At 36.5% G+C, this 12,354-nt stretch overlaps 1 protein-coding gene across 2 annotated transcripts in view; it reads right to left on the bottom strand.

The window, feature by feature from the left end:
* Positions 1-5,681: 5,681 nt before the first annotated feature.
* The window catches only part of LOC100894015 (semaphorin-4A), a 34,129-nt gene continuing 27,456 nt past the window's right edge, over positions 5,682-12,354 (bottom strand). The window contains exons 14-17 of one of the 2 annotated variants that reach the window (XM_030993005.1): positions 12,088-12,190; positions 11,127-11,408; positions 9,754-9,849; positions 5,682-7,494 (exon numbers count right to left, since the gene is read on the bottom strand). In XM_030993005.1, coding sequence (XP_030848865.1) covers positions 9,776-9,849; positions 11,127-11,408; positions 12,088-12,190 — 459 coding nt within the window. In that variant the 3' untranslated portion in view covers positions 5,682-7,494; positions 9,754-9,775. The remainder of the gene's footprint in view (positions 7,495-9,753; positions 9,850-11,126; positions 11,409-12,087; positions 12,191-12,354) is intronic. The other variant, XM_030993006.1, reaches the window with a different exon arrangement.

Raw genomic sequence — 12,354 nt, 5'->3', positions numbered from 1 at the left:
TGCTAGGGTGCTCTTTGTAAATTTCTCCTCTGCATTTAATACGATAGTTCCTGGAACCTTGGTGAAAAAAACTAAGCAGTTTTGTGAATCCCAAATTATGTCAATGGTTAAGGGATTTCATGACAAACAGGGTGCAACAAGTACGTTTTGGAAATGTTAAATGTTTGGAAATGTTAAATAAGACGACTTAGCACAGGCACTCCACAAGGATGAGTGCTCTTGCCCATCAGTTATACCTTGCTTACTAGTGATTTATCTTGTTCGAATGTTTCATCTTGTCACGAAGTGAAGTATGCAGGTGACAAGTCTTGTATCATTCACTTGATCACCAACAATGATGAAGTTGCATACATGGATACCGTTGATAAGTTGGTGCGAAGATAATTCACTTGTTCCAAATGCCACAAAACTCATGAAATGATCTTTGACTACCGAAACAAATATTGGCACAAATCATTTTTCCCTGTACATTGATTGGAAAGCCATACAACAGGTGGCTGAATGTAAATACTTATGAATTGTAATTGATAACAAACTGAAGTGGGATAGTAATTCCAAGGTAATATAAGGCATAGGTAACCAGTGTATGTATTTTCTAAGAACGATGAAAGCATTACATGTGACAATTGTAACAATGTTCCTGTTCTACCAATGTGTCATTCAGTCAGTCGTCTGCTTTTGCTGTCTAGCCTGGTTTAACAGCCTTTATAATATGAAAAAGAAAGCAAACTTGAATAGGATAGTGAAACATGCCAGCAGAGTAACTGGGGTATCTGTGAAAGAGCTTGACGATGTTACAGAAAGGGCATTATTGGCTAAGCTTATAATGATTGTGAAGGATTATAATCACCCTCTGCATACGGAAGTGGTCTTTAAAGTGGAAATTCAAAGAAAATCACAAATATGTCAACTTACGTACCACTAGAAACTGGTAAGCTAACAGATGGGCACCGTACACGTTTTAGGTCAACTACATATCGGGTGATTTATAAAAATAAAAATACAACCACCTCCATAGCATCTGGGATATACGAGAGATTCGCCAGAAAAATAACGATGTTTCAATGACGTCGCATAATGGACCAATACTGCCCAAGTAGACGACATCTCATAAAGGATGAACATAATTGTAAAGCTATTATTTCTCAAATTATAATGAGTTTAGTGTATATAAATGTGATGGCATTTCATATTATTCAAAAGGGGATATAAAACCGATTATGATAACTAAAATCTTTAGTTTGTAAATACACAGGTTTGGGGTTAATTAACATTCAATGAAACTAGACTTTCAAAATGAATAACCCTCGGAATGGTATGAAGGTCGGCATCATTTTGTTCCCTCTTAAAACGCCGAACATAATATCGTGGTGTGTGCAGTTGAATATACAATGACGTCTTATTTTGTTTACAAGCGACAGATTCCTTTATTTTTGTATCGCTGCATTTGTCATCAAAATAAAACCATGCGCGGGGTTTAGAGTGAAGCAATATATTATACATTTAGCCTGACGGTAGTAAAGTAAGAGAAATAACTCAAGAAAAGATAACAAAAAAAAAAAACAGGCGCTGAAAATGCGTTAGATGTCATGGGACATCGTGTGCTTGTGCAAATCATTTTTATCCTGTGATCTCACACATCTCAGCAGCGTTCGGGAAAGCTCTTCAGGTGATATGCCGGGGCTGTATTTAAGCGTTTTGTAATTTATAATAATCATTACTCCGAATGTTTCCAAGCATTGAATTTTGTTAACTTTGTCGAATCAAAGTTTCAACTTTGCAATAATGAAAATAAAGTTAGTTTTTAAAATCAATGAATATCTACTTTAACAGATCAGGAAGAATAAGGCTGCCAAGAATAAGGTTCGGCATGTCCTTTCTCCCAATACAAGTGTACTAAAAGTATTTTTGTTGTTGTAGATGAGCGATCCTGTTCACATCCGATTACTTCCCCTATCCTCTCATTCTATCTATCTATCTCTTTCTTTCTCTCCTCTCTCTTTGTCTCTCTCGGCTTTTATAAGGACAAGGGAGGAGAGGTCCTCCCTGCTGTTATGGTTGGTTGGTTGATAGTTTTTGATGGAGGTAGGGAGAATGTGAGTGACATGTGGGCCTATCAATTCGACAATACATTTAATATTTCTACTGCACTTTCCCCTCTTTCTTCTCTTTCCTTTTCTCCGCTTTTCCTTCTTTCTTCTTTCTGTCTTGTCTCTGTTCTCTCACCCCTCGTCTCTTCTATTAGTCCAGCCTCTGTACCGTTTCCGTTTAGCGCACCCAATCAGCTGATAAATAACACACCCTCAACGTTGAAAGTAGACCTAGCCATTCCTCTCAATCTGGACCTCGTGTGGACGGAAATTTGGGGGTTGCGCGATCAGTGGAGATACCGCGGTGTGTGTGCATAGATGTGTGTGCATAGATGCATGTGGTAGAAGAATAAAAACAAAGAACGGCCTGAATCTGGACTACTCTTATTATCGTCTTTCAACTGTACAATACTACTCCTCCATATATATGTACCTGTACGCGTACCAGCTTACATTTGTCTTTTTTGGCATGTACATAGTGTTTCATAAGTTATGTAATAATGCAACAATAATAATGTCTATAATTACAAAGCAATGTTTTTGAATAAAATTGTACATGCATAATCTTACACTGAACTGTTCCTCTCTTCCTTTCTCTCTCTCTCTCTCTCTCTCTCTCTCCCCCTCTCCCCCTCTCTCTCTTTCTCTTTTCTCCTTTTCTTTTTTGTTCTCTTTCTTTCTTTCTCTCTCTCTTGTCTCTCCTCTTTGACATCCAGTATGGTATACGGATAGTATTTGTCTGCTAGCAAAAATAAACAGTTTTTATCTGAAATGTTTAATAATTAATTGTCGATCTTGGCTGTAATTTGTTCCATTTATATGTCATTGATTGTTGTCATGTACATTTCATGGAATATATTTAAGTATTTATTTGCTGTTGGAAGAGACAGAAGAAATGGCTTGGACACATCATGCGGCATGATGATAGCTTTATGATCAGAGTCCTAGAAGGTCGTCTACATGGAAAGAAGTTGAGGGGAAGACCTCGTAAAGGCTTTCTAGATGATTTGATTGCGGAATGTGAAGCAACGGGATATGAAATGCTGAAACGGATGGCTAAAGACCGAAGTACTTGGAAAGACATTTGAATTAGAACTCTGATTGGGTCACTGAACCTGTCATAAACTGACAGATCACTATTGATGATGTTGGAAGCCAGGGGAGTACAACAAAATACGGGTTGGCATTCCTCTGGCTCTCGACAGAGAGATTAAACTATATTACATTGTTATGTTTTGATGTCAATTGTAGTTATTTGTTTCTGATATGTTAATGTATATTTGATACAAATGTGAGTCGTAAAATGATTGTCATGCCATCCTTTTATTTGTGCATGACAATAACGAAATTAAATTTTTCGAACCGGTTGACCGCGCTGTTGTCTGCCGAAGGATCGACGAGTCCAGATGTTTTAGCCGGTTACGTCAATGAAAAAAGTGTGGGTGACCAAGCCTTCTGTCAAAAGCCACTAAGCATACTACACCCGACGATCAGGAGTTGCTTGTGAAATTCTCCCCTCTGGCACATCTTCAGCTAAATTGAGGGTAATAAACATACCATCTAGAGCTCCAGATAAGGTCGAAATGGAAACTGCTGGCTTATGCTTCATCTGCTCTAACGTGGCAAGAGGGTACTCGTTTGTATTTCCAAGCATAGACTAAGAAGAGTTCCTCTTCAGGTATGGCTGGTATGGAAACGACACTGTTTCATGCATTCATGGACATACCAAATGTGCTCTCTACAAATGCAGATTTCCTACCAGTGTCATTAACGCATTCAAAAGTAACACTTTAACCGACTCCACATTTCGAACATCTGGGTTAAAAGTAATGCAGATCACATAATTATGGCTGTGGTGATACTCCCCTAGAAAAGTCTCGCTATATGAAATTCAAGAAGCAAGCAGCCTAGTGCAAAATCGACCCTGACCACCTTCCACCAACGGAAGATGCAACACCTCAACATTCCCTTCGTAATCATCTTCAAGTTGTGGTGTGGAAGCATATTGATACCAAAGGAAACGGAAAGGAGATTGATTCCAACAGAAAACTCAGACTAAAGATGCTGTATGTTGGTATTTCGCAAGACAACCTTTGTTTCAACTGCAAATAAGGGAGAGGCAGTGTCAAAACGTGAAATGCAGCTGCATGAAAGCTGGCATGTCATGTGTATCTGCATCTGGAGTGTGATGTGGACATTGCCCCGATGGAACAGAAAGCATATATGCAAAATAAGTTATTGGTAGCGATGAAGAGGGAAAAGACTGAGTATTATTAATTTATATCATGTTGCCGATAGTTACTGTAAGTTCTAAGTTGTAAGTAGTATTCTGTGTGTTTTTGAACATTTGTGGTTGTTTTGGTGCATGTTAGGTTTGTATAGTTTTCCATATCCATTTTTTACACTGCGGATTTGTTGACAAAGAGTGCAGAATAAATCGGTATTCTCTTCTTTAGAGCGACCAAAATTGCTCATGTAAAAGTTACAACTTTGAACCAATCACTGCGCATGCATGCAGTACGTACGTACCCACGTACACAGAGCTCTAGGTAGCATATAGCTGCATGCTATGCGCAGCTTCGACGTGTGTCACGCGCATGCGTAATACTACTAGTATCTTTGCAGCTCAGTCATCAATATTCATGATGCGTATACCTCTGAACCAATCAGGACGCAGGATTTTACGCTCAAAGGTAAACCTGCTTGGGAAAAAAAATCGCGGGCCCCCAACGCGGGTCAATATATCAACCCATTTACGATGATTTATCCCATGTATTAACCTAGTCAAAAAATAAACATACGACACAACTTTTGCACAAAACGAGAAGCTACCACAATTTCGATCAGGAATGGGTTGTCAACTTGTCAAAGACCCCTTGAAAGGGGGCCGTCTGAATAAATCACTTAATCATCGACCAAAAGATATTCAACAACAGCTGGTACTGTTGTTGAATATGTTTTGGTCGATGCCAGCTAGCTAAATAGGACTGTTTACCGTGTCTGTGACTGTGTGAAATGGCGTCGCCGTTAGTAGGCAAACCATAACCTGATGCATGGTACTATTTTAATACTCTGATTTTCATCTAAATTAATTCATATATTAATCTTTACTTCAGTATTAGTAAAACCAATCAGAAGAGCTCTTACATTACACACCTCGCTAGAAAAATAACATCTAACATTGTTTTCTTTCCTGCTAAGTTTTTGATCTAGGTACAAGATTGGTATTCTGAAAACTATGTAACTTTTATGTTAGCAAAATTATATTAATTGTCATAACAAATTACAATTAGAAAAAGATCATTGATTAATATCGGCGCTAATTTGCTCGGTTCGCATTAACTTAAAATAGTATATAATAAGTGATAATACCACGCAATTTAGATTGTTATGACGGTTCACAGTGTTCTCCCTATTACATAACAGATACAAATGTTTCAGAATACAGCCTCTGGTGATATGCTGATTAGTAATTGAGATGATTTCTGACTGAGGAAATGAGTGAAATTATTTTCTGGGTTTAACACATTGTTCTAAACGATAGGTTGAAAAGTATTTTTCATTGCAATCAAGCTCAAATAAGGCAAACTATTTTTTAAATGCATAAGCTTGCATCACATTTAATCATCAATTATATTGACATGAATAATTTCGGCAAGAAAACAGGTTATAAGTTTCAACTTTCAATTAGTGGATGGGGTCTGGCAATTCTCTAATGGTTTTAGTTCCCTTAATACTAGAAATTTTACATGAATTCATAGTGTATGCAAATTCACTTAAGCGTCTCTAATTATTATAAAACTAATTAAAAAAACAAATTGTACATGAACCTTTTATATTTGGTTTTGGGTGAATGCATTAAGTCAAAGAAACCAATTGGAAATTTCGAAACACTAAGATTATATTACAATGAAATTATCCTAAAAAATAGAAATCATATTAGCACGAGGAATCTCCCATTTGTTTCATTACATTTTGTATACAGATCCTTAAAAATATAAACCATTCACATGAGTAGACAATGCAAGCATTTTCACTTTATTACACCGCATATATTTTGGTTTCATGAGTATATTGCATTCGGTGCTAGGAACTTTTTTAAAGAAAATAAGTTTTAAAATCCTCGAATTGGCAACACATTGAGAGGTTAAAATCATTGTTTTCGATCAAAACTGGCATTCTGATTCAAAGTCCGGTGACGTGTCAAGAGACATAAAATTACCGTTCTCAGTACAGCAAAAGCATTTTATTCTACACAGTCACCTGCTTGTTTATAACTTTGGAGCGACGAAGATCGACTTAATGATTCTCATTTGATTTGAGAGAAGTGCTCTTGATGTACATGTACATGTATGTTTACATAGGGAGATCATAAACAGTCAAAATCTCACATCATTTATCCAACGTGATACAATGATTAATGTTTAATAATGCGGTTAGCAGCAAGTATACATAAGTGTTCTACAAGACAGCAAGTCTACAACGCGGCATATACTGATAGAGGTAAATTCACAATGTGTGTTAACAAATAGTTCCAATTTAGGGGCATATATCGCAAAAAAGCAAGACAATGTCTGCAACAACACACATTTATTGACTAATCTGTCAATAAATTCTGAACTAAATAGACATTAAGGTATATGTAATAACCGAAGTGCATGTTCATTAGTCTGGCGCAAACAACAACATAACACGAATTACAACTCCATCTGGAAAGGATCAGTAACAATGTAATTACTGTTATCTGGCAACTGTTATTCATAACATTTGTTAAAATAAACACATTTTTGGTTATTATGCTTAAAATACATTTACATGTATGTCTTGAATCATACACATGCTCAGTCACATACAATTAACTGATAAAGCTCAAACTAATGAATTTCCCCTCTATCATAATACAACAAGAAACATATAGACTGTAAAGGAAAAAAAAGAGTTTTTTTCCCATAGTTAGCCACTTGAAACGATCTTCTGTAATAATAATGTTACAACAATTTCATTATACGAGCACACACAATTTCTTTTAAAGCTTTAACAGTTTTAATTGCTTTTACACGCAGTTTCACAGACCCTTTAGTGGCCTTCACTCTATACGCATATCAAAGAATCCTTACTTATACATACTGCTAGTTACAATATCCCATAATATCAGTTCTTACATGGTCAAATAACTTTAGAGGAAAATATAATTTACTTCATTGTGATTATCATCATCCCATAACGATTTAATTTTCACATACAGGCAAATGGAATGTCCCAACCCAAGAGTCGCTCAAAACTTTGGTAACCAGGAGATCCTCTAATTGTAGATTAAATCGGCTGCATTGTTGCTCAATCAGTTCCTCATTGGATTGGTATGTATGCTGACTGCTCAATTGAGGGCGGCCTGGGTGGAATTCTTCTTGAAATATCAAGATAAAAAAAGCACATATTTACATATCAACCAACGATTTTCATCGTGACCTGTGACTTACTAATTAAACAACTCTGACTGGAGCACCTGTCTATGGTAATATTATCACCATAATTGCAGCTTACCCTTTAAGAAATTCTTGACATATTGTGATAACAATTAAGGAAATACCTTTATTTTCAAAAATTAAACTCTAAGACTTGTTTAAAAAAAAAAAAAGTATTTACCCCTACAATCTAATGAGCTTAAATTATATAGTGATTAAAAATATAATAATGTTTAAAGATTAACCATCACATTGGGATACCGCGATATTGTAGAGGTGTCGTGGACGAGTGGATATGTCAACGGACTGTGGATCACAAGGTCCGCGGTTCAAGTCTCACCGCGGCACTAATGTCCTTTGGCAAGACATTGATCTACATTTGCCACTCTCCACCCAGGTGTTAAATGGGTACCCGGTAGGATGCGAAAGCTAATGTGCTTAGATTATCAAGCGTGCGCTTGTAAAAATGACGCCTGGCTGGAATGCTCCCCAGGGAGTGGAGAATGTGCATACATAGTGCGGGTAAGCCTCAATCCGATGACCGAGGTAATAATATATATATATATATATATATATATATATATATATAAAGCGCTTTGATAGGGCCCTCCTAAAAAGCGCCATATAAGAAATAATTATTATTATTATTATTATTTTATACAACACCTTCGTGGATCCTTGTCATTTGATTGGAGGATTCTTGGTCACATGATATTTAATAGATGTTATAATGCACGGGCGTGCATTTTTGGTTACATGCGCCGTACATATTTGGTTATATGCAGACTGCGTACCTCTCTGCCGTGCGCGTATCCCTGCGTGTATCTGACGCGAAGGCAATCTGAATGTAATCGAGAAGGCTTGACTACAACTTTAATTTATCTTTAATATAAGGAGTAAAGCATAATTTGTTGATTAACGTTCTTCTTCGATGTTGTATAAAACAAATAATGAATGTTTTTCATTCGTTGAAAAATTTACGTTAATTCTATACAACTCGGCTAACGCCTCGTTAAATTGAATGTTAATCTTTCAACTAATGAAAATATTCGTACTATTGAACTTATAACCATTCATTATTTTTATAACATCAAGGCTAATACTTGCAATATCAGAAATTCACCTTCATGACCTTTGACCTTTGATGTACGTACTCTAAAACTGGATAAGATCGTCTTCCTATGGTGATGTTGTCATCCAGTTTGAATTTAATACCTGATGTAGTTCTTGAGATTTCGCGATAACAAGGCTTATAAGCGTAATTTTCAGAGATAGACCCTCATGAACTTTGACCTATCTTCCCTAGAATCAAATCAGATTGTCCTCCAATGATGACACACACTGTTACTACGTTTGAGGTTTATGTACCTCCAGTTCTTATCGTGATAACGAGGATGATACCTGCAATTTCAGATATTAAACCTTATGACCTTTGACCTACCTATCCCGAATCTAATCAGATTGTTTTCCTATGATGATACACACTGTCACCAAGTTTAAAGTTCATACCTCCGGGAGTTCCTGAGATATCGCGATATACTAAGGCCATTACCTGAAATTACCCAAAAATGACCTCTTTCACCTGTGACCTTTGACCTACAAACCCACTTAATCTAATCAGATCGTCTAAGTAAGGTGATACACACTGTCACCAAATATGGAGTTCATATCTCAAGTGGTTCTTGAGATACCGTGATAACGAGAAAGCGGGACGGACAACCCGTAAACATGCCTCTGTGACTACCTTCATAGGCGGAGGCATGAATTAAAAACGCCTAATTAATAGCAATAACTATGGGGCGCCAAGTGTTATCCTAGTTTTTCGGTATAAAATCAAATCATTTTGTTACAAAATTTGTACCGAATTAATTTTGTAACAAAATTAATTGTACCGAATATATTTTGTTACAAAATGAACAAAAAACAATTATTTTGTAACAAAATTAAATTTTGTTAACAACTTTTGTAACGAAATAAATTTTGTTACAAAATGATTAGTACCGAATTCATTTTGCTACGAAATGATTGTACCGAATTCATTTTGTTATAAACTTTGTACCGAATTCATTTTGTTACAAAACCTTGTTTTACCATATTCATTTTGTTGATTGTTTCAGCTTGTGCTTCGCTCTCGTTCAGTGTATATATACCACTAACAAGAAATAACGAAAATAGATAACATAGATAGCATTTGTACTTACATTCTTGCATGTATCTCCCTCGTTATGCATAGTTGTTGTAATCGGCTTCTTTCCATTGAAAACATCTTAGTCCAATTTCATTTTCCGAGTAGTGATCTGAAATAAAAGGAAAGGGATCCCTTTCTTTAATAACCTCGTAATATGACTATAGACATGAATCTAGAAAACACAGACAATGCAAACGAAAGACATATTTTCTTTAGATAAGCAGTTATTATCATCCATTGCATCTGGATATACCTTTTCACAATGCCGAATATCTGAACATAATAATAATAATAATAATAAAGATATATTTAACATGAATCTTCTGAGGATTCTTTTCGCACTTGTAAGATATGACTCAAAATTTCTTTAGATCAATTCCTCTCAAAGTTCCATGTTGTAGAAAATATTGTTGGCAAACATAATGCATACAGTATGATGCCAATCAAAAAGCGTGACTCCATGCCTAAATTTGACATCACAAACTACAGTCAAATCTGTATATTAAGGTCACCAAAGGGAAACAGGTGGCCTTTCTAGAAAGGTTGAACAATTTTCTTTCTTAAGTGTGACGAAGTACATGGATAATATTCATGCAGAGATGGTCTTTATAGAGAGGTGGCCATAAGACAGGTTTCAATGCATCTGCACAATATATCATCTTTGGAGCGAAAAGGGCGTTCTCTCAGAGACTATAAAAAGAGATTGAATGGCCTTTGAACAGAAGATATATGAAAATATTAACATCATCGATTACATGCGATTATTCATGATCCCACAAACTGCGTGAAAAGGTCAAATGAATAACACCACCCGTTTGCTTATCTCGTTACCCAAGATCGTTTTTTGTTGTTGACCATTCTTACCAAATATACATTTTTATTTAGCTATATATAACGAATAACCACATTGGCCTTCTACACAATTTTTGGGGGGTTTTGTGAAGCAGGTTCACACATTCGCTCATTGTATGCATGTACTACATATGCGCAGTACACCAATCGCTGATTACTAATGCTTCGCCTTGACAAACACTGTTATATTACATTTTTGTCTCTCTGACGGTTTTAACGCAATAGTATAGTAAAAAGACAACCTCGGTCTTAATTTCTTTTGTCAAAAGTGAGTTAAGATCAGGCGTCAGGTTTAACTTAATAGAGCACAACCTCATCATGATATGATGATTTTCCAGCCTCAGTTACGTTCGCATCTTATACCCCTGGATGAGGAGAAGCAATGCAGACACAAAGCATTACTCAGAGACGTAAGTGCCATACTGAGACGTTACTCAATTATTGTCGACTATCTTACACCTATATAATACGGGCATCATTGTGGAATAATAGCTATGTCCATATGAACATAATGAGTGAAAGATTCAAACATACCATAGGGTTGGATCGTGTAGTTCAGGTTGGATTCGTTGAACGTGACCGTGGTATTATCCAAAATTAGGATACTCATGTGGACCAGATTCCCGTTGCAATCTTTTTTCAACAGTCGATACGCTGTGTCAATATTGCATTCATTGATGTCTTCTCCGTACTCGGACATAATACATGGTGACCCGTTCACCAGAGTGTCGTAGATGATGTCAAAGGTTGAATTTGGTGGTACCCTGTATGTTCCACCTGGTGGAGATACACTTGGTTCTTGCGGTGCTTGATATACTATTCAAGAGAAGCAAAAATGATAAGCATGTAAATAACACACAACACATTGTTGTTGTTGTTGTTGTTGTTGTTTGGTGAATATTTAATCGAGTGCGATTATAATATGGTTCTCTATATAACCACATGCATTATCAGTTAAAACAGCTTTTCTCGAGAGACCTGTAATCATCATTACCCCCTAAAATAACCTTGGTCTAGAAAGACCCGTATGACTTTCCTTACCCGACGGCTTGCCGTGTATTTTAGAGACCGTACGGGACTCTCCCGATTTCCACATTTCTACGGCATGTGTGGTCAAATATTCTGTGGCGTCCGTATGGTTCTCTTTACGGGCTTTGTACGGCCTAATGGTCGGATGAAAGCGCCGAGAAAATTGGTAAAAATTGGTGGAGTTGAAACGCAAGGCGCTCCATTCTCTACTCTGCTGAGTGCAAGCTGAGCTAGGTCAGTATAGCTTCATTCAAAGCTATTCTTGAATTCCCATCAACCATATTGATCCGGGAAAGAATCCCTCTCTGGACGCTCCGTCATACATGTTAGCATTATAATCAGATGATGTCATTACTAAAAAAAAAACACACCTGAAAAACCCAAATAAAGGGGGAAATGGTTTCTGAAAATCCTGTGGAAACACACTTAATTTTCAAGATAAAAATGACAAAAATTGGATACGTACCGGTGCAATCACTTAAGAGATGAACATTATCAAGTGTTGTAACCAGGTAGCTGTTGTCAGGGGCAAGCTCCAAGTCTTTGATGGGACGAGAAACTACAGGATTCTGTAAATTGGAACAGAAACACAAAGAAAGGGCGAGAGAAAGAGAGTTTCAATATCAATTTATGGACAATAATTATCATGAATATTAACAAAGAAAGTAAAAGTACTTACAATTGTATAGATACTACTGCAGTCAGTGTAGAAAAGATAAAAAGAGCACAGGTC

The sequence above is a fragment of the Strongylocentrotus purpuratus genome, unplaced genomic scaffold (genome assembly GCF_000002235.5).
Source record: "Strongylocentrotus purpuratus isolate Spur 01 unplaced genomic scaffold, Spur_5.0 spur5_scaffold_20, whole genome shotgun sequence".
NCBI lineage: Eukaryota > Metazoa > Echinodermata > Echinoidea > Camarodonta > Strongylocentrotidae > Strongylocentrotus > Strongylocentrotus purpuratus.
This window is presented reverse-complemented; position numbering and strand designations above follow the sequence as displayed.